The sequence below is a fragment of the Dromaius novaehollandiae genome, chromosome 20 (genome assembly GCF_036370855.1).
Source record: "Dromaius novaehollandiae isolate bDroNov1 chromosome 20, bDroNov1.hap1, whole genome shotgun sequence".
In the NCBI taxonomy this organism is placed as follows: domain Eukaryota; kingdom Metazoa; phylum Chordata; class Aves; order Casuariiformes; family Dromaiidae; genus Dromaius; species Dromaius novaehollandiae.
The window spans coordinates 8,555,933-8,583,167 of NC_088117.1; the positions used below are offsets into that span (position 1 = coordinate 8,555,933).

A 27,235-nucleotide genomic window follows, 5' to 3' on the forward strand; every position below is an offset into this window, starting at 1 on the left:
ACCTGCCGCAGGTTAAATCCATTGCGTTTTTGGACGGATCGAACGTGGCCTCCCCACACGCTTTGCGGGCGGCGAATGAACGCTCGCAGGAGCCCCGAGGATCTCGGGGGGAGAGGTGGCACCGCGAGCAAAGCGACGAGCATCGGCTGAGCCGCAGGGCTCGGTGTCCCGCCAAGGTCACGCCGCGTCCCAGGGGCCCCGGCGCCCAGCAGCGCCTTGCCCACGGCCGTGCCGCGCCGCGAGGCCCCTTTTCCCGCACCCTCTTTCCACCCACCGGCCCTGCGTGGCCCTGCGGGGCACCGCGGCGGGGAGCTCAGCCCAGCACCCCCCCTCCCCTTTTTTTCTGCCTCCCAATATGTTAAAGAGGGCGGATTCCCCCCCCCCACCCCCGCTTTCCCACGGGGCCCGGGTGCTGCCGGCGCCCGGCCGCCTGCGGCAGCGGCTCTTCCCCCGCCGCAGCCCCGCGGGCCGCTCCCACGCGCGGCCGCGCTCCGCGGGAGGGGGGGGGGGGGAACCGCGGCGGGGGGGGGAACCGCAGCGCTCCGCGCCCGCGGCCGCGCCGCTCCTCCCGGCGGAGGGCGGGGAGGGAGCGCGTAGCCAGGGACGACAGGCGCACGCAGCGCCGGCCCTGCAGCGCCGCGCCGCTTGGGTCCCTGCCCAAAGCCCGGCAACAAAGACCCCCCCTTCCCCCCCCCCCCCGGCATCGCGCAGCCTTTTCCCGTCCCCTCCGCGGCATGTAGCGGCGCGGAGCCGCCGCCGGGGCTCGGCTGCGGGCAGGCTGCGTGCCCCCCCCCCGCTCCCCCCATGCCGCGCCAGTGAAGCCGGGAGGCAGCGGGCGACGCGGCGCTGCGAGCTCCGCTCGGCCTGACGGAGCCGCCGGCCACCATGGGGAAATCCAACAGCAAGTTGAAGCCCGAAGTTGTGGAGGAGCTGACCAGGAAAACGTACTGTGAGTAGCCGGCCCGGGCGGCGGGGGGGGGGGGGTGGGAGCCGGGCCGGGGGGGGCCCTGCGGGCCCTGCCGTGCTCTGGTTTGCAGCTGCAGAGCTGAAACGCGGTCGGGAACGTGTTGCCCCCCCTCCCCGCGCCGCCGCCCCGGCCTCCGCCGCCGGCCGCGGGGTTTCGCCGCGCGGAGCCGTGATTTCCCCGGGCATCGGCGCCCCGGGGCTCCGCCGGGCTTTGTTGCAGAATTCAGAGATCAGCCTGGGAAGGAAGAGGGGGAAAAAAATTAAATAAATAAAAAAGGCAAGCAGCAGAGACAAGGAGAGCGGCAGGGAGCCCGAGAAACGCTCTGTTTTCTCATCAAAACGACTCTCCGTGGCCTATTTCTAAGGCTGCGGTGGCGGTGGGAGGAGGGCTGCACCCTGCCCTCCCGCTGCGCCCCCGGGGCGAGGAGCCTTCCCCCCCCCCGCCCCCTCCCTGCCCCTGCGGCTCCGAGCATCCCTCCCGCCCGGGCCTCGCTGCCGGGGGGGGCCGCAGGCCGCCGCGGGGGCTGCTCCCCTCGCTCCCCTCTGGCGCCCGGCAGCTTCTCCCGAAACTGGGGACCGAAGCGTTCGCGCCGCTTCCAAAGTTTGGGTGCAGTAGTTGTCAGTTAGAGGGGTTTCCTTTGTTACTGTGCTCCGAAGCGCGGAGGAGAGCCCAGCGCCGAGGAGTTCCCTGTTTTCCTATGAGTACCTTAATACCGGTTTAATAACCTGATTTTCTGAGTGAGTGGCTTTCCTGTCTGAACCTCCGATCTAATCTCATTAGGTGGCTGAGCCACCCAGTTTTAGCAGAATCATTTTTTTTCTGACGGATGCACAAAGGAAACAAAGGCTTTGGTGGGGCAGCTTTGCCTCCCGGCTCCGGCTTGGAGCCGTCCGCCCTCCACCTGGCCGGGGAGCTGCTAACGGGTCTCCAGACCTGCGAGCTCTCCCCGCTGTCGCTGCTGCAGTCCCACAGCAGCGCTTACCCAAAAAGGCAATAGATTAGGATGCAGCAAGTTCTCCCATACGGAGAGGAGGCAACACTGGTGCATTGCACAACCCTGCGCTCGGCGCGGCACAGCCGGCAGCGGGCTGAGAGCGGGCAGGTGGCGGGGAGCAGGGCCACATCGCTGAGCCACGCGTGGCCGTGGGACGGGTGGGCGACGCCGGCCGGGCTTCCTCCGAGCGGCCCGGGCAGCGCGAGTGGTGCCGACGCGGCGGTGCCCGCTGAGCCCGGCGCCTCGGCGGCCTCGCTGCAATATCTGACCCGCGGGGATTTCTGCCCTCGCTGGTGCACAGGGACGGTGCCGAGCCCAGGCGGGCTGAATGCGCGGCGCGCCAGGGCAGCGACGCGCTGTGTCCTACCAGCCGCCGAGCAAACGCGGCACGGCTGCAGCCGTCGTCTGCCTGCACCTGAGCGTCTCCCTTGCTGCATGAGGCCGTTTGGCTTTAACGTCACTTTACTCCCATCTTTCGGATGGTCTCCGCTGGCTGGTGGGAGCGCGGTGGCAGCCCCTGGGCCCCGGAGGCACCCGGAGGTGCCCAGGTGAAGGCGGTGCCCGCAGGCAGCGTGGGCCCCGTCGGCACGAGCTGTCGCTGATACCAGCTCTTGTTAGTTGAGCTCTGCTCTCTCCACCTCTCGTCTCCGGGATTAATTACTTTTGCTGAGCGTTTCTGCGTCTTTCCGCAGTCGTCAAGGCGAGCAGACATTCCCTCGTCTGGCTGAGCGCTCCGTGCGGCCCTCCCAGGCAGGTCTGAGAGCCTCCGATTTATCTCCAGACCCCGGGAGGTCGGAAAGATCTTAATTTCCTTCTCCATTTGGGGAACACGGGCACAGGGGAGGTGCAGGTGTGAGTCCAGCGTTGCACTGCGTGCTGGGGAGGGGGACCGAGCTGGGCCCCAGCAACGTGTCTGGTGGATCGGCTTGAGTAGGGGGTAGCTGCACCCACGAATTAGGTGGCTCCTGTCCATGTTACGCCCAACGCTTCCCTGGTGGGGCAAGGTTTTACTCCCTGGCACTGGGGTATTTCAGCCGTTTTCCAGTGGCTTGTCGCTGACCATCTTCCGAAGCACCTGGCGTATGGCTGCCGTCCCCGTGTGCCGTCAGTGATGTTACCCAGCGGATGCTGGCGCTGCCTTGAAGTGCTTGGAGCTGTTTCTGCTGCTATTCCCATTCTGGGGCTGTCTCGTGGCGGTTGACTCGCACATCTGGACAGATGTCTCCCGGGAGCTGGTGGCTGGCGGCTAACGGAGGCCCGCCCTTGTCCAGGGAGGCCACAGCCCCCTCCACGGTGAGGTCCCCGTGACCATGCAAGCCGTGGCTGTGGTACATGAAGGCTTTCTCCCAGCATGGGATTTCCTTCCATTGCATCATTTTCTACTTGCGGGATTTCAAGACAAAACCGAGCAAATAACAAAAAGCCTGCTCTTGGTCCTGTTGCGGTGGGAGGGGTGGAGAGATCTCAGCCTCCCGCCCCAGGGCTGCTGAGCAGATTTATCAGTCCTGTGGGACTACAGAAGACCCTCAGCCCAGAGTACAGTCCAGTGGCTCCCTCCTATGCCCTGTCCCCTCTGGTCTCACCGTTCCCTCCTGCTTGTTTTATCAAGTTTTTCCCTGGCCCTGCCTGGGTAGCAGCAATCTTGGGGGAAGCGGTTGATGGGAGCAGCCAGGAGAGCAGCCTGGGACCGTTCGTGTGCCGGGGCAGCCGTGGGGCGCGTCGCTTGTGTTAGGGATGCTGTAGGTTCGCCATCCGGGTGTAGATGAGACCAGAGAATTATTTTGCTGCTGCTTTCGCTCTTCAGGGCGGGTTGTACTGGGACCTGCTGGTGCCGGGAACCGGGGGGCCTTGTCTCTTGGCTCCCCCTTCCAGTCTGCTCCTGACTTACGGCGCTTGGGGCCAGATTTTAACGGCATTTGGATACCTAAAGACGCAGAGGGACCCCCAAGGGCTTCCTAGAAGTGCCGGCTGCCCGAGTCCTGTTGGTTTGGGCGCATCACCAGGTGCCTTTTGGCATCTCCAAGCACCTGAGTACCTTAGAAAATCTGGCACGGCCGAGCTTGCCCGTGTGCCAGGCGCTGGGGCGGCGCTGGCGGCGGGAGCCCGGACGGAGGGGGAGGATTTAGCTCGTCTTAGGGGCCAGGCTGTTGACATACAGGAGAGTGCAGAAGAAGCCAACGCCGAATGATAATAATGAATAATAAATTATGTAATTCTTTGTACTTCCACAGAGCCTTTCATCCAAAAGCTCCTAAAGTGCTTTGTAATCGTTAATTTATTAATCCTGCCAGTGCCTCGCTGAGGTAGCTCGGGAAGCAGTTTTGGCTGCTGCGCGTTTTGTCCCGGGAGGCGATGACGCTCGAGGCGCGGAGGAGCCGCCTTCTTCCCTTGATCACGTCTAGCGGCCCCAGTTCAGCGAGGATTTAAGCATACGCTTAACTGTAACCCGGTGCTTACGGCTCAGGGCTGCGGTGGGATTTGGGACTGTGCTCGAGAGCCTCGCGGGATCAACGCGACGCCCACGGGAATCGCCGGCCCGGGGCACAGGCAGAGGGAGAGGCTCTTTTCCGCAGAGCCGCGTCCCACCGCTGCGATCTGCTTTGTGGATTTTAAGCTCACTCCAGCGTTGTCGTCGTCTTCTCTTTTACAATAAGCTGCAAAGTTGGCTCTGTTGGTCAACAGTAACGCGTTGAATTAATGGGCATCAGTTTAAGAGCAAACGGCAAACATTGATTTGTAGTTACCAGGGTACATGGTGGCTGGTTGAATTCTGCAAGAAAGGGAAGAAAATTCTTTAATCGCAGTAGTTTTGAGCGAGGAACTTCCCTGTCGCGGCCTGGCCTGGAGCACGCAGGACCGGGGCCGTGGTCCATCGATCCCGCGGCAGGAAGCGGCACGGGGGAACGGATGGTGCCCGTCGCACTTTTTGCCCTCCTCGATCTTGCCGAGCGCGCGGAGCCAGGCAGGATCGGCGCCCGTGGCCCTCCGGCATTGCCAGAGCTGGGAGGATGCCCGAGGTGCAGCGGGATGGAGGAGCAGGAAGGGGCCGTCCGTGGACGGGGGCTCCCGCTGCGGGTTTATTTTTAGCCAGCGAAGCGTTTGGCCCTGGGCACCGGGTTTCGCTGCCAGGTCGGTTCATTTTGAAATCCCTCCTGTTGCTCATCCAGCAGAAACTGGGGCAAGAAGGTGACCGGGAAGCCCAATGCTTCGGCACCTGCTGCCCGTCGGCGGCAGACGGTGGGTGCAATCCCTGCAGGAGAAACCCAGCGTGGAGGGGTGGTGGCAGCGGGGCCCCGAAGCCAGGCTGAGACGCGGCTCCCTGCCCCGTCCCGGCTGCTGCCGGTGCTCGTGGCCTGCCGGGCGCGTGGAAGGGGAGTTCTGGTGGGAGGCAACGCGCCGGCAGCATCTCTGGCTCCCTCTGCGGCAGAGGAGGGAGCGGTTCCCGTCGCCCGCGCCGCAGCTGCCTGGTGCTACCGAGGCATCGGAAGAATCACATTTCATTTATCCACTGACATGTTAATGGATCTGCTTAACCATGCTCCCGACCTCTGCTGCTGCCGCTATAATTAAGGTTGTGAAACAAGAAACTCTGAAGTCATCAAAGGAAGCGGCTGCTCCGGGGAGGAGCTGGCGAAGGCGCTCGCATCGCTCTCGGGGTGACATTCGCGCGCTGGCTTTGTTCCTTCCTGCCCTCTTGTGCTCCCGGGCCGCCTCGGGGCCAGCGAGGCCTCCCGTGTCCTGGGGATGCCGGGGATGCTGGATGCGGCTCCTCCAGGTGCTGAGGATCGGTTAGGGCTTGTTCCCCCGGCGCGGGGCATCGCCGGCTCCTGCGCAAGCCGGGATGAGATGCAGCCTGGGACGAACCTGCCGCGGCCGCCGGCCGCTGCTGCGGGAGCGTTGCTGTGCGAGGCCCCTGCCCTCTGCCCTCCTCTGCCGCCTTCCTTGCAAGCGGCAACTGCTGCTTTTTCCCCGAACCCAATTTCCGAAACTTAATGTTGGGCCCTTAAATATTTAATCAAGTCTAAAAAGGATTTTAACGGCGTATTGGTTTTCCCGTTGGTGCCAGCCCCGGGGCAGACGGGAGCAGAGCCGCCCGTGGACCTGCTTATCCAGCCTGCCAGCTCGGCAGGGCGCTCCGTGTCCCGTGGTGACGAATGGCAGCAGTAGGGCTCCGCTTGGCTCCGAGCATCCCGGAGCCGTCCAGGCCCTCGGCGATGCCGGAGGCGTCTGCGCTCGGCGGGGCTGGGGCCGGTGCGGGAGGTCCACGCGCTCGGTAATGTTTAACCAGGATGCTGGCTGCGTGCTTAAACCTGCATTTTAAGGAGACCGAGTCGTCACGGCTGAGCAACCCAGATTTCCGAAGCGCTGACACGCGGCTTATCTGCAAAGCTGCCCTGTCGTCGGGGGAGCCGCGGGGACCCGGATGCGCTCGGTGGTGCCCGAAGACGCCGCTCGCCTCCCGTTTTGGGGTGGACGAAGCCCTGTAGCTGCCGTGCTCAGGAACCTATTGGCACCTCCAGCGCTGGTTTAACCTTTGCTCTTGCCGTCTCAGTGGCTTGCTCGTATGCTGAGGCGTAGGGAATAGCTTCAGCTGCTGTTCTCTTCTTGGTTATGTGTTTTGTAGGGACGAGGCCTGAGGTTTGTTATACGCGTTCAGATTATGGTGATTCCTGATCATCCAGTCTGCAGGGCAAAACGTGCAGTTTGTATCGCGTCGATACGGTCAAGCTGTTGCTCAGGTGTTTTGCGGGAGCAGGGTGTGAAGTTTGCAGCAACTGTGGGTTCGGGCTGTTGCAATATTAACCCCTGCAACCCAGTCCGCGGGGTGAGGCGTGCAACGGGTTCAGACTGTGATGCCAACCGCTGTAATCTGGCTCCCGGGGGCAAGCGGTGAGGTGTTAGCGAGTGCGTGTGCACGTTGTCACAGGGTTAATCCCTATCGTCTGTTCTGCAGGGAGGGAGAGCGGAGTTTATACTTGATGAGTATTAACACTGAGATGATGTCGAAAGTAGCGTTTATCATGGATTTATGTTCAAACAGTTCTCGAATGTGTGTTTTGCAGAGGCGAGGGGTGGGAGGTGCTGGGCACAAATTGCAGGGTTTGCCGGGTTCACGCAGGAGCGCCCAATTAATTTATGCATGAGCACGCAATGCATTCACGCGTGAGTGCCCAGGTAGCAGGCACATGAGCACGCAACTCATTTGTGCATGAGCACCCGGTTAATTCATGCATGAGCACCCAATTAATCTGTGCATGAGCGCCCAATTAGCCCATGCATGAGCACCCAGTCAGTTCACGCAGGAGTGCCCAGTTAATCCGTGCAGCAGCACCCCATCGGCTCGCGCCCGTGCACCCAATTAGCACATGCACGAGTGTGTAATTACACTGATAGGTGCAGGAGCGCCCGGTTAATTCATCCAGCAGGGCTCAAACGGTCCATGCGAGAGCCCCAGGGAACGCGTGGATGAGCACGCGCCGAGGTGCTGCGGCAGCGCCCCGGCTGTTCCTGCACGGGTGCCCCGGCGGTCGCGCCTGCGTGCCCGAGCGGGTGATGCATGGTCGCCCAGTTTAATTATGCACGATGGCCCAACGAGCCCATGCAGGAGCGCCCAGTTAATTTGTGCATGGGTGCTCAATTAGTGGGGGCACCCAATTTGGCTGTGCATGAACGCCCATCTAGCTCAGGCGACGTGCGGGAGACGCACAAGGGGACGGGGGCTGCGGCCCTCGCGCCGGGGACGCCCGCGGTTGCGTTGTGCCAGACCCGCGCTGCCCGCCGGCTGCTCCGCTATGGATGGACGTACAGCTGCAGCTGGGCAACGACTCCTCCCCGTCCCCGCGGCAAAGGCACAGGGGAAATGCAGCCCCGCGACGCCGGCAGGGCCGGTGCCACCAGGCATCTTGGTGGGTGACGCTGGAGGAGCCGCCGTCGCGGGCTGCGGCTCTGCTGCGCGGCAGAGATAAGGTTGCGAAGTGGCTTTTGCAGCGAGGCTGCGGTGCTCCGGGGGGGGAACCGCTCTGCAGCTGGAAATAATTAACTCCGGTTCTCCTGATAGCTCGGCCGTGTCCGTGGCCCCGGCCCCGTGGGATCAAGGTGCTTTTATCCCGTGCAGGGTCTGGAGCGAGGGAGGGAGGCGCTGGGGACCTGGACGGCAACGTTTCCCAGTGGATCGGCTGCCGGCTGGGAGGGAGCAGCGAAGCCGTGCAGAAAAGCTCTGCAGGGCTGGAGCGTGTCGCCTCGTGCACCCCACCGCGGCCGGAGCTCCCAAAGCCCCCGGGCCCCGGCGGCGTCTCCCGTGCTCCGCGTTGCAGCGGCCGCCGCGGCCCAGGGCCGGGCCTCGCTCCGCCGCCGGCTCTGCTGCTGGGGCAGGATGATGGACGAGGCTTCGCCGTCCTGAGCGCCGCCTCTCCTCGCTGCCTGGCTAACACAAATTAACGAGCTTAAGCAATGATTAACCGGAGCTGCTCCTGCCGCGGCGGCAGCTGGGTGGTGGGAAGCGAGGGGGCAGGGGGAGGGCGGGTGGCGCCGGCGCTGTCAGTCCCGGCACACGAGAGGCGGGGGCCGAGGCCGGGGGCTGGGGGGCCGCTCTTCGTTAGCTGGAATTAGCGCCCGTCTTCGGCGTTCCTGGGGATGGAGCCGATGGGGAGCGACGGGAGCGGTGCCGGCCGCAGAGCCGGGAAAGCGGAGCACAGCCCGGAGCTGCCGGGAGCAGGGAGAGGCGGATGCCGGCGGCACGAGCCGGCGCTAGGCACGCGGGCGGGTGTCCTCGGCGCGTGGCCGGGGCTTCCAGCTCAGCACTGCCTCTTCCAGTACTACAGTTAGTAATGAATACTAATACCATGCATTTATTTAGTGCCTTTCATCCCGAAGGATCCCAGGGCACGCCGCATCCGCTAACAAGCTGCTACGCGCGCTATTTATAGCCGTGCCCGCAGCCGCCGCCGGAGCGGGCGTCCCCGGGGGCCGGCGCGGCCGCTCTCCAGCTGAGCCCAGCAACAGGTCCTGGGGTGGTGCGAGCCGGGGGGCCCGGGAGAGCCTCCCCCGTGGGAGACCGGCATCCCTGAGGGACGGCTGCAGAGCCGGGTCTGGGGGCAGGTAGCGGAGGCCGGAGCTGCTCTGCTGAGCTGAATCCGTCCCTCATCCTTGAGCGCTTGGGTCAAACCTCCGGCTGCCTGTGTCTCGCCGGGATTCATTTGCATCAGCTCGGCATCCCGCCGTAATCGAGGTAAATGCAGCAGTTTTGGGGCACGGGGCCGCCCCCGCCGCTGCACCGTGCACCAGAGCTGCCAGGGATGGTGACACCGACGGCGATGTGGCCTGATCCTGCACGGGCTGTGCGCCCCGGGGCAGCACTTCGGGGATCCCGGCCTCCCGCTGCCGGCTGCCCGCGCATTCCTCTCCGTCCCCGGTGGCATGCCGCACGCCGAACCGTGACGCTGCCACCGGGCTCTCCGTCAAGCTGCGCTTTGCTTGGCACCTTTCCACGGATGAGTATGAGCAAACCCCACCTTGGGAGCCCAGCTGCAATTTTAGGCCGTGATACCATCTTTATAGGTGGCTCAAGCAAGGTGCTGCTTCGCTGCGATGCTTTGGCCTGTGCAGCGTCGCCCAGCCCCGGTCGCCCTTGCGGCGTGGGGCGAAGGCAGCGGGTGCCGGCAGGGTTCAGGGCTGAAGCAGCGCGTTGGAGGCCAGGCGGCCCCACGGGAGGCACGAAGGTGCTGAGCCTGGGGGGGCTGAGCCGAGCCTCCGACCTCGGCGCCGGGCCGCTGCCCTGGCCCCGTTCGCCTCCCCCCGAGTGCTGCAAAGTCCTGCCGTCTGCTGTCCTCCTCCTCCCGTCCATCATCTGCAAACTCCTGCCATGTGCCTTCCTCCTCCTCCTGTCCATCATCAGCAAACTCCTGCCATGTGCCTTCCTCCTCCTCCCGTCCATCATCTGCAAAGTCCTGCCGTCTGCCTTCCTCCTCCTCCCATCCATCATCTGCTGCAAAGTCCTGCTGTTTGCCTTCCTCCTCCCGTCCATCATCTGCAAAGTCCTGCCATGTGCCTTCCTCCTCTTCCCGTCCATCATCTGCTGCAAAGTCCTGCTGTTTGCCTTCCTCCTCCTCCCGTCCATTGCTCGACATCTCTCCTGTGGAAGGACGTTTCCTTGCAGCCCCTGTGTTTCGGGACCGGGGCTCCGTCGGCATCGCCGTGGCTGCTGTTTTCCCCCTCCGCCGGCTCAGCCTACTCCAGCTGGATGCGTCACGTCATTCCCGGCTCCATCCTGCCAGGGGACCCTCTGTCCTCTCTGATGTCCGTTCTTATCGTGCTACCCGGCAGTCCGGCCGAAGCAGGTGTCAGTCCCTCCCGTGGCGCTGCCGAAGCCCCGGGTGTCCTTCAGGCCGGGGGCTGACGTCCCCCGTGCCGCCTCCCCGCACGGTCCCCGCGTGGCCGCCGTCTAGACGACCCCGTCGGTAAAACACGTATCGCTCCTGTCCCGCCGCGGCGCGTCCCTGAGCCCCTGCCACAGCCCTTCGCCGGCCGGGGCCGGGCTGCCTGCGCCCCCGGGGAGGTGCTGGGGACCCTCCTCTGCCCAGGGCGCCCGCGTCTCCGCCGGGAGCCACGGCCGGAGCATGGGATAGGGGCTGGGGCGTGGGATCAGGGCCAGGCTGTGGGATCAGGGCCGGGATGCGGGATCGGGGCCATCCCGTGCCAGCCCTCACCTTTCGCAGCCTGCGCCTTTTGCGGAGCCCATTATAAATCTTTCTGGTGGCGAAGGGCTTTCTTTTATTCGCCGTCCGCGGTAATTGGCGTCCGTCGCTGTGCCTTGGGTCTCTCTTTTTATCAGCTGCTTGCACGTTGCCGCGTCCCCGCTCTGCCTCCTTATCCCAGCCGATTTCGGAGCTATTGCTTTTTTATTGTTATTCAGACGCGCGATGCAAAGGCAGTGACTAACGAGGGCGTGCGGCAGCCCGGCCGTGCCGCCTCCGTTGCTCGCCCGGGTGGTCATGGCCATCGCAGCAGTGTCCCCGGGCTGTGGGCGCCCGGGGGCAGAGCCCTGGAGCCCGCTGGGGGCCGTGGTCCGTGCGGCGCTGGGGGATGCTCAGGGCATCGCTGCCTGCCTCGCGGCTCCGGGGGTCAATCCTGCCCCTTGGGAGGCAGACGGGGGCTCGGAGTGGTGGGGGATCCCTGGGCATCTTCTCCCCGGGAGAAAGTCCTTTAGGCTGCAGGAGTCACCTATGTTAAGCGTAAAACGGCAGCAATCACTGGGAAAGCTCTAAATGTCTGTTTTCTTTTCTTTTTCTCTCGTCTCTTGTTCTCTTTTGCAGTTACGGAGAAGGAGGTGCAGCAGTGGTGAGTGTCCGGCCGCGGTGTGTCGTGCGGGTGAGACGCCGGGCGCGAGGGGGAACCGGAGCAGGGTGCTTGGTCTGCCGTGCGGCCCATTCCCTTGCACCAAGCCCCGGCTCCTCTCCGCCTTGAAATCAGCCTCTCCCTCCCCAGGAGCTGGTGCAAAACCAGCCCGGACACGTGCTTGGGATGTCCAAGCATGGGAGATGGTTGAGCCGCGGTTCGTGGCAAACAGCAGCCTGGGTTTGCACCCACCGGGCCGCCGTCGGCGCATCGCGAGCCCTGGCGTCCTCGAGGCTCGGCAAGATGCGGCGTTTCCCTGCACGTGAGCTGCTTGGCTTAATCGCTGCAAGACGCTGCGTGATGGGCCGGCCCGCGCCCCCAGAGCCAGGCACAAATATTGTAATGGACCCCACAAAGCTCCTTAGCATGCTGGTGCCTTCGAAGGCGGCGTGGAGCCACGCGGAGGGCTTCAGAGCCTGGAGCAAATGCAGCGAGCTGGAAAGCTGCCAAGGCCAGTTGCAAAAGCCTCCTGGTCGCCACCAGCTCCGCGGGCTCCTGTACGTCCCGGCAGCTGAGCAAAACTCACCCACCATCTCGGGGCTGCGGTGCCTCCCACCCCCTTGTTCCCCAAGGCCTCCATGTTCTGCTGCATGTCGGAAACGTGATGCTGATACTGTATAACGATAACATCGCAGACGGCGTGCATGCTGCACGGCTCGGCCGCTGGCTGCTTTCCGCTCTCGCTGGCAGCCGCCCGGCTGGATCAGGCCCCCAGAACCCCTCTGGTGACGCAGGGATCCTCCAGAGCCGGTGGTTCTGTTGGAAACTTCTCCATCCATCTCTGATCCTCAGCTGCCCCGGCTCGGGATGGCCTTAGCCCTGCGAGCGCTAGCTCAGTGCCCTCCGCTGGCCCTTGGGGCGGCCTCTGCGCTGTTATAAGTGACGTATTCTGCTTCCAGGTCGCTCCCCATCACGCTTTGGCTCTTGCTCTTGGTGCCTCGGTGCTTTCTAGCATGAGCATCCCGGGTCCCCGACGGGCCTGGGGGGGGGCATGTTCTCGCGCCGTCCCCGCCGAACGCGGCGCCCTAGAAAAGCCACCGCTTCCCTTTCATCTTCTCATCAAACTCGTCGAGGTTTTTCCTTTCCCCCCCCCATAATGAGTCATAGCTGCAGCAGCGTGAAAAAGCTGCAACCGGCACTTTGGTTTCCCACCTCGCCGCCCGCTCCCCCCCCTCCCGCCGCCCCGCAGCCCGGCGCCAGCTTGTGTAAGGCTCCGCAGCCCCTGCGCCGGCCGGGCCAGCGGTGCCATGCGGGGAGGGGGGCTGCAAATCGCCGGGGGGGCGGCTGCTGATTGCAAACGCCTCCCCCGCGCTGGCGCAGCGCCTCTCCGGGGAGCGTTGCCGGCTGCCTCCTCGCAGGGTGCCGCTCCGGCGGCAGCGGGAGCCGTCGGGACGAGCCGCTGGCAAACGGGGACGTGCTGCCGTGGTGGAGCTGGAGGAGAGGTCTGGCCCGGGGGTGAAGCTTTCCCGCTTGCAGCTTTTCCCTGGCCGCAGTCGCTGCCGGCAGCGGTGCTTTCCCAGCGGGGCTGTGCCCCCTTGCTCAGGACCCCCTCCTGCGTGCTCCCCGCTCTGCCGCGGCCTCCGGAGGTGCCTCTGCGGGGGATCTCTTTGGTCTGGGCCGATCTGTGGATTTTCGGGGCGGTCCCTGGGCAGTACAGGTGGACACGGGCCTCTGAGCCCATCATCGTGGTATCTGGCTCTGCCGCTGTGACGAGCCCTCGCTGAAGCTGATGCTTCCCCTGTCCATCACAGAGGACTCGGGTGTTCGTGTGGTTGCTCTGTGCTTCCCGGTGCTCCCGGCCGTGCACGCGGGCCAGGGGGTCCCGGAGAACGTTTGGCGTGAGCGTGGCTTAGCCAGGATGTTCCCGCGCCCGGGCTCACGGCAGGGCTTCGGGGGGTCGGGCGAGGAGCCCCGTGGGACCCCACCTCCTCCCCTCTCCGCCTCCCCGCAGGTACAAGGGCTTCATCAAGGACTGCCCCAGCGGGCAGCTCGACGCCGCCGGCTTTCAGAAGATCTACAAGCAGTTCTTCCCCTTCGGCGACCCCACCAAATTCGCCACCTTCGTTTTCAACGTCTTCGACGAGAACAAAGTAAGCGCGCGAGCCGCCGGCGAGGTCCGCGGGCCCGGGCGGTGCGAGGAGGGTGCCGGGAGCCGCCCTCACCGCCGCCTTCCCCCCCCCAGGACGGGAGGATCGAGTTTTCGGAGTTCATCCAGGCGCTGTCGGTCACCTCGCGGGGGACGCTGGACGAGAAGCTGAGGTGTAAGTGCAGCGCGGGGGCCGCGAGGACCCGCGCCGTGGGGCGATGGGCTCCGTGCCGGGCTGCTGCCCGGTGCAGCCCCCGCGGGCGCCGGGTCCCAAGCGCCTCCACGCTCTGCCTCCCAGGGGCGTTTAAGCTGTACGACCTGGACAACGACGGGTACATCACGAGGAACGAGATGCTGGACATCGTCGACGCCATTTATCAGATGGTGGTAAGAGCCGGGGCGGGCGACACCGGGCCGGGGGTGGGCCAACACCCCCCTTGGGGGGCTGCTCCGAATTTTCCCCATAAGAGGGATGGAGCTGGACGCTGCGGGCAGAAACCCTGGGAGGGTAACCGCGTCCCGTGCTGCCTCCGCAGGGAAACACGGTGGAGCTTCCCGAGGAGGAGAACACGCCGGAGAAGAGGGTGGACCGGATTTTCGCCATGATGGACAAGGTGAGGAGCGGGCAGGAGGATGCTCGGGTGCGTTTCGCCTGCGCCCAAGAGCTTTTTGGAGCCGCCCCCGGCGCGGGGCTGAGGTGGGCGCGGGTGTCTTGCAGAACGCGGACGGGAAGCTGACGCTGCAGGAGTTCCAGGAGGGCTCCAAGGCCGACCCCTCCATCGTGCAGGCCCTCTCCCTCTACGACGGCCTCGTATAGTCCCGGCGCCGGCGGCGGTGAGTCCGGCCCGGGGACGGTGGGTGCTGGGGCTCCGACCCCGCTGGCCGTGCCGGCGGGTGGCACCGGCGCTCAGCCGGCTGCATCGAAACGCGTCTCTTGCAGCTGTCCGGGGGCAGAGTCTCGCCGTGCCATGCGACCGCCTCCGCGCGAAGCTTGCCTCTCCCTCTCCGGCCTTCCTCCATGCTGCGCGAGCAAAGGATGCACTCGCGGCGCGAGCTCACTCCCCCACTCCGCGCTCCGAACCAACCGTCGCCATTCGCCAACCTCCGCTTTTTCCAAAAAAAAACGAGAAAGAAAAGGATCTGACCGGCAGTGACCGCCCGAGACTTCAGGGCTGGGGGAGCGGGTCGTGCAGTGCCCGGCGGAGGGGCCCCCGGCCTCCTCGCCCCCTCGGCTCCTCTTTGCTCCGGTTTCCCATGGGACTGCGGATGCGACGGCTCCTTCGTGTCCCTCTCCCGGGAAACGGCCGCTTGGAGACGGAGCCCAAAGGTACCGGCGGCACCCGGGGAGCCGAGGCACCAGCGGCGATGGGAACAGAGTCCACGCGTCACCTGCGGTGCCGGTGGCAGCCCAGCCCGGGTCACTAGGGATGTATATTATTATATAATTATTTTTTTTTGTGAGACAGTATCGTGCTATTTTTTTTTTCTTTTTCCCTTTGGTGGAAAAACGTGAGGCTTTTTTCTTTTTTTTATATGCCTATCTCTACGATCGACATCTTTATTTATTTGTTGTCAATGTTGCTGCCGTGTTTAGTCTCTCGTGCGTGTGTCCGAACACCTAGGTGATGATCTGTAAGGTTTACATGCTCGTACGCTATTGCGGGGCGTCGGGAGCCTGCAATAACAATGAAGCCAAAAATCTGCCTCCCCCTCTCTTCCCACCCCCCGTTTACTGTGCTTCGTGGCCTGGCTAATGTTTTAAGGGGGGTCTGTGGCTTTTTTTCCTCTCCCCGCTCCCTGTTTCCTGCATTTTTCCGTTCGCCCGGCTCCCTACCAGCTCGGCTAAGGATTGCTCAGCCCAAGCTCCATGCCGGACTGGAGCCCGTCCTGGCTCGGCTTCTCGGAGACGTCCGCGTGGCTTTTCCCGGCTCGGCCTTCCCGTTGGGCGGAGCAAGGGAACAGCCCTTGTCCGGGACTTGCAAATTTGCATTTTTTCCCTTTTCTTACTGCATGAAGAGTATTAACGGAGCCGAGAGGTGGGTTTTGCTTTCAAACCGACTCGCTTTCCTTCTTTTTCCCGCAAACCGTGGGAATGTCGCGTTTCCGCCCCGCGGCCGAGCAAGCCCGGCGCTCACGGTGCCCGGCAGCCCGCCGCGTTTTGCAGCCGTTTAAGGTAAAACTGGGGCCGTGCTGCGAGGCGGCGCTGCGGAGGGGTGGGCGAGCAGCGGGGCCGGGGCCGGAGGTGCCCTCGGACGGGAGCATCCCGGCACCGAGGGCTCAGCCCCGCGCGGCTGTGGCTGGACAGTGCTGTTATCCCGCCGGCTCCGGCCTCCACCTCCCCGTCTCCGGGGAAGCTGGCGCGGCTGGCGGTGGCATCACTTTCCGAGACGGACTCGTCCCGCGTCCGGATGCCGGGAGCCCCGCCGTGTCCCACGCACTCGCCGGGCCCCGCTGGGGCAGGAGGCAGCGGGGGGAGAGCGAGGACCTTCTCGCCGGCGGCCCCGAAGTGCCAGAGGCGAGACGGTGCCCGGTGGGGGGGTTCTGCTTCCCGGCCCTTCGCCCCGGGGAGGCTGGTGGCTCCCTGGTTTGTGGCACAGGCGGCAGGGATGGAGCCTCTCCAGGACTCGGCTTTGATTCCTGCTCCGGCTGGAGCCCGGCGAGACTCCGGGACGCGGCTGCTTTCCCTGCTCTGCGGGGAGCTGGGATCCTGCCGTTCGCCGACGCCTTTCCCACCCATGGCGCTTGGAGCTGCTCTTTCCGATGCCTGTGCCAAAATGCCTATCCCTGTCCCTGAGGAGCCCGACCTCACGTCCTTGTGCAATATTTTAGGCAGCTGGTGCCAACCCCGCGGTTGGCTTCGGGGAAGAGCTCGTCGGGCGCCCGGAGCGCTGGCGGTGGCTGCGGGGACGTCTCCTCCGGCGAGCGAGGATCCGCGTTGTGCTGGCGGGGAGGGACGGGCGCTGGAGCAGCCCAAGCCCTCGCTCCTCTCCCTGACGCCGCCGGCACTCGCGCCTGCTCGGTGGTGGCGGCGAGATGCCCCCTCTCCCCCCGCCGCCGCGCTCCCTCGCGGCCCCGACGGCTTTGCCTTGCCGGCTTCTCCACGGAAATCGCGGCTTCGTTCAAAACCCAGGTCAACGTGTTTCTATGCGGCCGAACGGGCTCCGCTCTGGGGCTCGCGGGCGGCGGGCGCGTGGGCAGGGCTAGAGCTGGAGCAGGGAGCGGAGGGGCACGGCGGGGAGCCCTGAGCCGGTGCACGTGCGTCCCGAAACGGCCTCGGGGGCTCCCCGGAGCATGCAGGGAGCCTGTCCCCGCTTAGGAGATCGGCTGATGCACGTGCTTAGTTTTAAGCCCTCAAATGAGGAGTTTACGGGAATGTTTCTGCCTCTGCTGCAGTTCGAGCCCCCGCGTGTCGGTGCCGGTGGCTGCTGGATGGTGCCACCGCGCTCTTTTCCCTGGAAACTCCTTTTCCTCGATGCTTTGTAGCCAAAATGCAGCTCTTGTAGGTAGATCTTTGCAGTGCCTCCAACTCCTCTGACTCTCCTCTGCCAGCCTGGTCCCCTCCTGGTGCCGACTGACGTTGCCGATGAATGTGACGCTGCTGTAACCGTCTCTGCTGATGAAGGATGAACCATGCAGCCTTTACAATAATGCCCGGGCAAGTGTAACTGTCATTTGCTCTGACACTTTCCTCTGAAAGGCTTCGAATTTTGCACTAGCTTCGCACCTCCCGGCCCATCGCCCAAAGGACCTGCTGTACTTCAAGCCCTGCCGTGTAAATATTCAGGCTGGGAAAGAGACCCGCCGTTTCCCAGGAGAGGCTGCGCTTGCCGGAGGTGGACGCCCAGCTTTGGGCTCAGGCTTGGAAGAGCTTCACTCCGTAGAAACACCGAACTACGGTTTCTGCCAGACCGGTCCCCGACGTCCCCAGCAGCCCTTCCTCCGCTGCCCGCTGGGTTTTCCAGCAGCGGCCGATGCCGAAAGGCTTAGGGATGTAGCAGCTCCTCGGCCCGACGTCTCAGCCATCCCTCACACCTTTGAAAATATTTGCACATTAAAAAAAGAAAAAAAGCAAAAAACGATTTTTGCCTGTATTAAAACGCTCTTGGTTGGTTAGTGAAGGCCCTGTTTGGTTTTGCAGTGACGACGTGTTTTCCTGGCTGGAGGAGCTCGCTGGAGCCAGGCGGGTCGTGGTTGGCACCCGCGGGGGTGGCCTGTCCCCTCCCTGCGGCAGGGCCTGCTCGTGGGTCTGCCCTGCCCCAGCTCTTTGCATGCTGAGCACCTCCCGCAAGTCACTGAGGCCACCGTGCTCAAACCCGGCGGAGGATCCGGGACCCCGGCTGGGCAATGCCGGAGCCCCTCGGCACCGCCAGCTCCTCGCGAAAATCATCGGGACCTGCAGCTTCTCTGTACCACTGGAAACAAGGCTTGGAGCATCTCACGCTAGGACATGTTGGCCTTAACCTCTCTGTGCCTCAGTTTCCCCATCAGTAAGGCGATCCGGGCGACGCGGCGCGGCTTCGAGGGAGTCGAGTTTGGCGGCGTCGGCCGGAAAGCGCGCGGGGCAGGAGCGGGGCAGGGGCCGCGGTGCGGAGCGGTCGGTTTGCATCGCCCAACGATTCATTTCAGTCTTCTTTTTAATCCGGTCCTTATTAAAAACGAACAAACCACGAGACCCGATTCGTTGCCGTTTATGATGTTTCCTACCCTCGGTTGCTCCGTACGTCGCTGAAACGAAGCCCGTCGCAGCCGTGACGTCTGGGGAGGGAGGCGGACGCGCGGGGCAGGCGGCGGTGGGGGGCCGGCCCCGGGGACTGCATGGCGTCCCTCCCCGACCTGTCATTTGTCCCTGTCGGTGTTGCCCCGATTAAAATGCAGTACCTGTACTTTCCTTTATTTTCCTTTTTCTGTGTGCGTGTGGACTGTGGCTGCTTTGCAACCCTCCTCCCGGGGAGCTCTGGGTCTTGTCTGGGCTGCGACGTTTCCTCCTGGAGCGGAAGGATCCAGGCGAAATCTCCCGGGAAGATTCCCCCCCCCCAATTTCATCCTAACAGCACAAACCAGAACACGAGGGAGAGGAGCCAAGCAGGTTTCTCCCCAGGACCAGGCTGGGATTTTGTGCCCCCCGTGAGCCATCCCAGCCGGGTCGGCTGCGGGACGGGGTCCCTCCCCGGGGCGCCCAGCCCGTGTCCCCTGCCTGGCTGCAGCCGCACATGGTGGCTGGAGAAACACCTCTGCCCGGGGCTGGACCAGCTTTGGAAGAGCATTTCCAGCCCGGGCTGCTTCTTGCAAGCTGCTGCTGTACCCAGGGGGTCAAATCCTGAACAGGACCGAGCTGGTGCTGTGCATTTTTGCTGGCAGCCGGGTGCCTGGGTGAGGAGCACCCAGTGGACGGTCGCAGCGGGAGGTCTCGGTCCAAGGCGTGCTCCAAGTCTGCAGCGAAGCCCCCGTGGTCTGCGATGCGCTGCAAAGCCGAGTGGGGCGACGCCGCAGCCGGCGGGTCCAGGCCGCGCAGTCCCGGACGCCCGGAGCGCGCGGGGCCGTAGATGGCACCAGCAGCCCGAGCCAGCGGCTGGGTGACACCAGCGCATCGCCGGGCTGGGGGCTGCCTGCGGCGGGGAGCCTCGGGGGCGTCCCCGCAACCGCGGGGCCCCTGCCGACACCGACACCGGCTTCCAGTGCTGTGATGAGCGGTCAGGTCTCAGCTCCTGCTCGGCAGCCCGAAGGCTGGAGCACGTCGCCTTGCAGCACCGTAACGCTGCTCCTTCCGCCTCCCTCTATCCACATACAGCTTTTCTTTGCCAATTCCTATTTTTTCCCAAGCACTTAAGTTTTTCCTTCTTCCTCTTGTGCAGCACAGAGACTTGCAGTGGTCCCGCGCCCCACCGTGCTGTCCCCTCTCCTCCGACCCTGCCGTCCAGGCCCTCGGCACAGCGCTGTCAGGCTGCATTTGGCACGCGGTGGCTGCTGGGGAAGCTGCCTATTAACATCTCATAATTGTGTCTCCCCGCCAGTAATTGAGGCCCCCCGGCAGCCCCCTCCCCACGTCTGGCTGAGCAATTTGGCAGGGGTTAGCGAGGGGCCCCGGGCTGCAGGTCCGGCATTCAGCGTGCCGTGGGACCGCGCTGGCCGTTCTGCACCGCCAAGTCTGCCGGAAACGGGCGCCGCCGGGCCTCCGCGCCGGCCCGGCCTCGTTTGTTTGCTCCCCTAACAAGGGCGACTAATTATTTTCGGGAGGCCGGAGGAGATGCACTGACGGGCTGAACAACGCGGCTGTGTTTGCAGGGGAGGCTTGCGCAGAGGCGCCGCAGGGGCACCGGCACCCTCGTCCCCGCGCCGGGCAGCCTCCCGGCTGTGCCGAGGGGAGCCGGCGAGGACGGACACGGCTCCGGAATGCAGATTTTGGAGGCGGTTTCCCAGAGGACGTGGCTGGCTCGGCCCTGCCTGCTGGGGCTGGGAGCCCCCCGGGCAGGAAGGGGTTAAAAGCCCAGCTTGCACAGGTGCTGTGGGACTGGGAGCACTGGTGGGTGTGGGAAGGTGCTGCTGATGGGGAGATGGGCAGAAGCTGCTGGGGTTTCCTGGTGGGTGCAGGATCAGCGCCTGGGGGTGCAGGTTAGTGGGGTGGGGGCACCCCCAGAGCATGCCGTGAGGATGAGGATGGGGGCTGTGGGCATGCGGCCGCCTCTGCTCCCCAGCATCACCTGCTGCCGGCCCTCGGCCTCCTCCGGGTGCGCGGGGATTGAGCAAGAGCCGCACGACTCGCCCGGAGCAGATGGACTCGCTCAGCCCTTGCCTTCGAGGGCAGCCAGGAAAAGCTCCGCCGCCCCCCGGCTCGGCTCTACGCTCCTTGGCCGGCCCGGCTGCAGCGCGCCCGGCCAAAGGGTTGCGTTCCCCAGCCCTCCTCCCGGCTCTGCGTCTTGTGCATGCTTTGCACTGCCGTTTGCTCCGTGCCGCCGGCGAGGAGGCGCTTGGGACCCTCGTTGAGCCCCGTTCCTCGCCCCGAGCCCCCCGGGAGCCTGCTGAGGACCTGGGATGCTCATCCCACCCCGCATCGCAGCAGGGGTTGCTCCCCCGCCGGCCCCCTCGCAGCTGCTTCCCCCCTCCGGCGCGGGGCCTGGCGCGGTTCCCCGCGCGCGCTCAGCTGCGCGCCCCCGCGTCCTCCCATCCTGTCCCGCCGCGCCGCGCCGGGGGGGAGCCGAGCGGCGCAGGGAGGGGCGCCGCGCCGGGAAGGGGGCCAGGCAAACGCCGCGGCTCCAGGACCCGCTTCCAGCCCCCCGTCGCGGCGTCCTCCAGCTCCCACCCACCTCCCCGCCGCCGCGCCGGCCCCGAAAGTCTTTTCATTCTCCCTCCCGGGCGTCGTGGGCTGCAGCAGGTCGGTGGTGGGGATCGTCGCTTCTGCGCTCCGGCATCTCCCCCCGGATAGGATCCCCAGGAAGGGAGCGACAGCGGGGCGGGGGCTCCCCATGGCACCCCCCGGGGTCCCGCTGTGCGCGGGGGCCTTCGCGGGGCTCTGGCTGCTCCTGGCCGCTGGCCTCGCCGCGTCCCCCGCCGGCACGCCGGGCGTCACCCTGGCCTTCGTGTTCGACGTCACCGGCTCCATGTACGACGACCTGGTGCAGGTGATCGACGGGGCCTCGCGCATCCTGCAGCGGATGCTCGGCGGAGCAAAGCCCATCCGCAACTACGCGCTGGTGCCCTTCCACGACCCAGGTGAGCCCGGGCCCTTCCTCTCCCTCCTAGGATTCACCTTGGGATTTTTGTGCACATCCATGAAAACCTGCTGCTCCCCAAAAACCTGGGGTAGAGGCTTAACCCTCGATCTTTCCAAAGCCAGGACCAAAGCATTTTTTTGGGAGCCTGATTAACTTGCCAATTAGCCCTGTCTGTGCCCAAACCCCCTCCCGCCGCCCTCGAGCGCGGCTGACCCCACAACGCGCGTGGGACAGAGCTGCTCCCAGCCCGGGAACGAGCGCGGAGGGGAGTGCGGGGGTGGGAGAGGCCGCGGGGATCCTGCGCGGAGGTCACGCCTGTGTTTTCCCTTTGGGATCTGGTGCCAGGGCATCGCTTTCCAGCCGTGGCACTCACGTGGGAGCTGGGCGCGGGCCCCCGCTGGGCTGGGGCATCCGGCTGCAGGGCTCTGGCTTGGTGCGTTTGCTCTCGCCTCTGTTAAGCGGAGAGAAAAGAAACCGGCCCGGGCGCCTTGGGCGAGAGCAGGAGGGTCGGGAGCATGTTTCAGGGCCCCCCTTGCACGGAGGGAGGCCGGTCTGAGGGGGTGGCTCGGCTGGACAGCTTCCCGAGCACCCGCTAAAACTCACCACCCTGGGGTGAGACGGGGCTGGGCTGTGGCCCAAGGCAACTGGGGAAACTGAGGCACGGTAGCTGCTATGGGAAAGCAGCTCCTGCCTACCAGGGGGTGAAATGTGGCTTTTTGGAAGACCAGAGCAGCTGTTTTAGAGTGGTATTACCAGGTTGTGATGGACCTGGGGCTAAAATCTCATCCAGGCTGTGTTAGTATCACACTTTGTAGGCAAAGTTGCAGTGAAGGGATGGGATCTGTCTTAGACGGGAGCAAGCCAAGGGTGTGCATAACACCTCTGCTAGCATCTCCTAGCCTCTTGCAAGGATGCAAGTGAAGCACTGGGGCTTTAGTTCTGTAAGAGCATTTTAGCTGGGGCAGATGCTTGCTAATCCCTTGGGGACCCTACAGCAATCCCAAGCAAGCTGTGACTTCGGCAGCCGAGGGTGTCCAAGCGTCTCTGTCTGTAGGTGTGCCGGATTATACGTGGCAAAGCCAAAGCCCATGTGGCCGCCGAGCTGGGAGGCTGAGGGCACTGAGGTGCTGGGGCACCGCAAGGTCCAAAGCAAGGTGCCTCTGGCGGCATCAACGTGTGCGGCTGGGTGGGAAAGCAGCAAACAGTTCTTGAGGGTTGTGCCAGCCCCATCCTAAAGTCGAGTGGCAAAAGAAACTTCTTGGAAGAAAGCCGGGAAGGGTGTTTTGGGGCAGGGAAAGCAGGCCGGTGCTCAGCGCGGGCGCCCCGAGTGCGCGGAGGCGGACGGGGCTGACGCGGCGGTGCCGTGTGCTTGCAGAGGTGGGCCCGGCGACCCTCACCGCGGACCCCTGGCACTTCCAGCGGCGCCTCCAGGAGCTCTACGTCCAGGTACGCCGCTTCGCTGGCGGCAGGGCATCGGGGTGGCCGATTGCTTGGCGCGTGGCCCTAAGCCCGTGGTGCAAAGCCCAGCCCTGGTGGTCCATGCACCAGAGAAAGCTGATGAGGAATCGGTCCCGGGGCATCACAGAGGAGCAGCTTCTCCTCTGCTCTGAGCCTGGCGTCCTGCAGCCGTCCGGGCTGAGCTGGGCTTGGTGGTGGCCGGCTGTGCTGGGGCAGGAGCAGAGCAGGGCAGGGAACCGGCCCCAGCGCCGTGCTGTGCTGGAGGCACCGTCCCTGCGGCGGGGAAGAGCCCTCTCATTTCGTAATTCTTCTCCCAAAGCGCCAGCGCTTTCCCCAGGAACAGTTTGTGCAAACGCTCCGTGGAGCCACAAACTTCCTCTCAAATCGCTGTTTAGAAATCTGTTTTGAAACATGCTGCTGTGCGCTGCGCCCTGCCAGCTGAAATGCTCTTGGGGGATTTAATCACGTTGCATTTGTCTCCATTGCTGCCCTGCCTCCCGTGCGCTGTTAAATTCCCCATCCCGTTTCCCTTCGGACACAGCTGCGTCTTAGTGGGTGGTGTTTGTGTGCCGGCTCCGAGAGCAGGAGGTGTAAAGCCGCGGCTGCAAATCATTTCACAGCCCGTCGGGGTGCAAAGCCCAGTGGAGTCGGAAGCTGCTCCTCGCTATCGTCTCTTAACTTGCAGCCGGCTGCCTGGGACAGCTGGGTCGCTGCCGAGTTGCCCTTCCGGCAACGGGCTGGAGCTGCACAAATGTGTCCCCTGAAGCTGGATGCGGGGAGCTAGCGGTGCCCCGAGTCCTAATGCATGGTTTAATGAGCCATCGGCTGTGAGGGAGGAACGGCTCTGCTGTGGTCCCGAGTGCCCCTGTGGCAAGATTGCACTGCCCTGGCCGCGGTCAAGCTGGCTCCAGCAATCCTCTGCAGCTCCTCCGTACGAGCAGCCGCGGGGCAGGATCCTGCGGGGATACAGGCACAGGCAGGGGAGGGCTGGGCGCGGTGGGGACTTGCTTTTGGGCCCTGCCTGGCCTGTGTCCCCCACTGAGTGCCGCGTGCTGCAGGGCGGAGGGGATTGCCCGGAGATGAGCGTCGGGGCCATCAGGCTGGCCGTGGAGGTCTCGCACCCTGGGTCCTTCATCTACGTCTTCTCGGATGCCCGGGCCAAGGACTACGAGCAGCAGGAGGAGCTGCTGCAGCTCCTGCAGCACAAGCAGTCCCAGGTGAGCCCCACGGCGCTGCTCACGGGGCAGGCGCCCTCCCCGGGTGGTGGGACATGCACCAGCACTTGCACAAGAGCCAGCTTGTGTTGGTCTCATAGCCGCAGCAAGGGCATCTAGCATCCCCCTGGCTGGCCCGTATCCGGAGCTGGCTCGATGCGTCCAGAGCTGGTGGCTGCTGTTGGAAGTGCCACCCTGCTCCCTGTGATGGTGGACGTGGGGTCCATCCGGCTCCCTGGGGGGGACAGGTCCCATGGCTGCACGTGACGCTGTGGGAGCTGTGCCCCCCTGGCAGGTGGTGTTTGTGCTGACGGGGGACTGCGGTGACAGGAGCCACCCTGGATACCGGGTGTATGAGCGGATCGCGGCCACCAGCTCTGGGCAGATCTTCCACCTGGACAAGCAGCAGGTGAAGGAGGTGAGTGGGGGAGACTGGCAGAGGAGGGACGGGTGTCCTGGCTGGGCTGGGTGCCTGTCTTGCAGCTGGGCTGATGGGGAGGGATAGTGGCCCGGCAGCCTGCTCAAGGATGGGAAAGGGCTCGGAGCAGCTTGGAGATGGGACTGTGCAGCTCAGGTGCAGGCTGGGAGCACCAGGCACGCAGAGGAAGGATTGTTTGAGTTTATGTTGTTTCCAACATCCTTGAGCATCAGATATTCTCCACTTTTGGAGAGAGAAAGTCTGAGGAACTTGTGGTCTGACCCAGCTTGGCTGCTCTTGTGTGTTCCCGGGGTTAATCCTCACGCCCAAGGGACCTCCAGATCGCTTTGGGAGTCTCTAAACTCCTGCTCTGGTCTGAAAGCAAAGCCTGAGCTGGGGAAGATTGATTGCTCTGGAGCATGTTTCTGGCTGCCAGGCTGCTCGTGTGATCTTTGAGATGAGCTGACTTGTCAGCCCTGTGGCTTTCCCCTCCGTGAGAGGGAGGTGTCCACCCTGGGGAGGAAAGGCTGAGAGTACCGAAGCTGGAGACCCTGCTTTGGTTTTGGCTTCGCCGGGAATGGAGCCAGCGCTCTGAATGCAGGGAAAGGAGCTTCTCTGCTGGTTCCTGTCCTTGAAAATCTTGACCGGTGCTTGCGAAGTGCTCGGGGAAGAGCAAAGTGCTTTTCTTCTCATTACTGAGCAGCCGCTCTGAGCAGAGTCCCTGGTGAGCTCTGCCAGCCTCCCACCCCTTCCCAGCCTCTGGCGGTTGCGTGTTTTAATGGTTTGTATTCCCATGGGCGAGCTAGAGGGTAATAATGTATCTGCTCCCAGCAACTGAGCGGGAGCCATCTGGCAATAACAATTATGCCAAATTATTCAATTCCTTTTGCATCGGGAAGCGCGTGTGCCTGTCTCTGCTTGCAGCGAGGCAGGCTTGGTCCAGGCTGTCGTCTCCTGCCCTTCCACCCCGCTCCACCCTCGTGCTGACACCTGCCAGACACCCTGCCTCCGCAGCGGCTTGGGGCTGGACCCTCGCCCTCGCGAGCTGCTTACCCCAGCCAAGGGTTTGGCCCTTGTGTCTCGATGAGTGGCTGCTTTCCCTCTTCTCCTGCTGAACTGGAGCCAGCTGCAGAGACCAGTGGGACCTGTCAATTCATTGCATGGTTGAGTTACTCCTCGTGCGCAGCTCCGCGTCACCACCCAGCAAGCGGAGCAAGGATGCTTGCTGTGGCGCTGGGAGCGGTTTGCTGATGCCTGGGCAGGATCCCTGGCCGCTCCCAGCAGGCTGGGGAGCCCTCTCAGGACTTTGAGGTCTTACAGCCGTGTCTGAGTCTTGCCCTGAGATCCTGCCCCTGTGCAATACAGCCCAGACCTGAAATGGCCTCTGAGATGGTAGTGCCTGATGGCAGGGGGATCCTGGGTTAATCTCCCCTGTGTACCGCAGGTGCTCAAGTGGGTGGAGGAGGCCATCCAGGCCTCCAAAGTCCACCTGCTGTCCACAGACCACGAGGCTGGTGGGGAGCATACTTGGCCTGTGCCCTTCGACTCCAGCCTGAAAGAGGTCACCATCTCCCTGAGCGGCCCTGCTCCGGAGATCGAGGTCCAGGATCCCGCAGGTAGGTGCCAAGGAGAGGGGAGCAGGCAGGGGTGATGCTTTTCCCTCTGGAGAGTGAGAAATGCTTCCTGGGAAGAGCTCAAAGGATCTCAGAGGTCAGGACAAACTGCAGCTGCAGATAAAGGAACTGCCAAATCTTGGGCTGAAAACTTCAATAACAAGCAATGAGCTGCAAAGCCCTCGTTATGCACTGAAGCGTGTCTGCTGCCCTCCCCTCTGGGTTTCTTTTGCCTCTGGTTTTAGGAGGGTTTCCTCTGCTGTCCCTCTCGGGCTTTGCACCTCTGAGCTGCAGGCAAAAGCCTCGATGGCCCGGGAGTCCTGGCTGGTGACAGACGGGACCTGGGGAAGGGATCCGGGTTGCCCATTCCAGAGGTTTGCTTGCCATTGCAGGAAAGGTCCTTGAGGAAGGCCAAGACCTGAAGGAACTCCTCAGCATCCCAAACTCGGCCAAGGTGGTGGCCATGGAGCCCCGTGAGCCAGGGACGTGGTTGGTCAAGGTAGGCTGGCGCTGGTCCTGGCACATTGTCCCTCTGGCTGGGATAAGCAACGAGACCAAGCCCACAGGGCTCCTGTCCCCTCTCCCTTGGGCTCTCCAGACACCTCACTAACAGGCACTTGGCTTTGTCCTGGCACCCATGGACACTGCCCCCAGCTGTCTCTTCCCCCAAGTCTAGGCTTTCCCTTTTTTCCACCGCTGGTTCCCACAGGAGAAGGCACAGGTGGGCTGGAAGGGGCTGACTGCATCTTTCCCCGTGCTGCCCTCCCGTCCCCGGCGCACAGGGTGGGTGGTGTCGCCTCTCCCCCTTCTCTCACCTCCGCCAGCGTCTCCCGCTTTGCTTGCAGACCCGGAGCAGCGGCCGCCATTCGGTGAGGATCACGGGCGTCAGCAACATTAACTTTCAAGCCAGCTTCTCCACCCAGCCTGACTTTGACCCCAGCCAGCCTGGCGAGCGGCCCGTGCAGGGTAAGGCAGGTGTTCTCCAGGCACGCGAGGGCTGCGTCCCCGTGTCTCGCAGCCAAGCACGTTACTGTTTTTCCTCCCTCTCTCCAGGCCTTCCCATCTCCGTGGGGGTGAATTGCACTGGCCTGAAGCCGCCTGGACACTTGCAGGAGATTGATCTCGTCAACAGTTCGGGCCACCCACTCCTCTCGGTCCCCGTGCGGCCCGTCTCCAACGCCTCCTCCGGGCAGCTCTGGGTGGGCTCGCGGCTCCATGCGCCCCCAGGGGATTTCCTGCTGAAGGTGAAGGGTGAAGACTCCCAGGGCTACCCCCTGCACCGTCTCTCTGGGGTCACCTACACCAGCGTGGTCCCTGGTGAGTGGTCAGCGCTGGCCCTGGCTTTGCTCCAGATCCGCAAAGGATGTTGAGATGGAGCCAGAG

General features: G+C 64.2%; 2 protein-coding genes across 3 annotated transcripts in view; both read left to right on the forward strand.

The window, feature by feature from the left end:
• The first annotated feature begins 552 nt into the window (after positions 1-552).
• Positions 553-22,785, forward strand: NCS1 (neuronal calcium sensor 1). 2 transcript variants are annotated; one of them, XM_064523763.1, is made up of 8 exons: positions 553-949; positions 11,273-11,297; positions 13,306-13,444; positions 13,537-13,615; positions 13,739-13,827; positions 13,977-14,054; positions 14,159-14,274; positions 22,776-22,785. In XM_064523763.1, the coding sequence occupies exons 1-7, from the start codon at positions 886-888 to the stop codon at positions 14,255-14,257; spliced, it is 573 nt and encodes a 190-aa protein (XP_064379833.1). In that variant the 5' UTR covers positions 553-885; the 3' UTR covers positions 14,258-14,274; positions 22,776-22,785. The 2 variants fall into 2 exon arrangements, with proteins under 2 accessions (XP_064379833.1, XP_025957589.1); XM_026101804.2 differs by lacking the exon at positions 22,776-22,785 and adding an exon at positions 14,381-18,112 and having other exon boundaries at positions 555-949.
• The window catches only part of HMCN2 (hemicentin 2), a 55,543-nt gene continuing 48,996 nt past the window's right edge, over positions 20,689-27,235 (forward strand). Inside the window, exons 1-8 of the mRNA XM_064523764.1 lie at positions 20,689-21,147; positions 22,525-22,595; positions 23,666-23,824; positions 24,117-24,239; positions 25,684-25,855; positions 26,245-26,351; positions 26,698-26,818; positions 26,906-27,169. Coding sequence (XP_064379834.1) covers positions 20,901-21,147; positions 22,525-22,595; positions 23,666-23,824; positions 24,117-24,239; positions 25,684-25,855; positions 26,245-26,351; positions 26,698-26,818; positions 26,906-27,169 — 1,264 coding nt within the window. The 5' untranslated portion in view covers positions 20,689-20,900. The remainder of the gene's footprint in view (positions 21,148-22,524; positions 22,596-23,665; positions 23,825-24,116; positions 24,240-25,683; positions 25,856-26,244; positions 26,352-26,697; positions 26,819-26,905; positions 27,170-27,235) is intronic.

What these genes read in the sequence shown, in the direction of transcription:
- NCS1 (XM_064523763.1), top strand. Translation starts at nt 886, where the DNA reads ATGGGGAAATCCAACAGCAAGTTGAAGCCCGAAGTTGTGGAGGAGCTG. An exon ending in GCTGGACGAGAAGCTGAGGT is followed by an intron (nt 13,616 to 13,738) that starts GTAAGTGCAGCG and finishes TCTGCCTCCCAG; the next exon opens with GGGCGTTTAAGCTGTACGAC. An exon ending in ACGCCATTTATCAGATGGTG is followed by an intron (nt 13,828 to 13,976) that starts GTAAGAGCCGGG and finishes CTGCCTCCGCAG; the next exon opens with GGAAACACGGTGGAGCTTCC.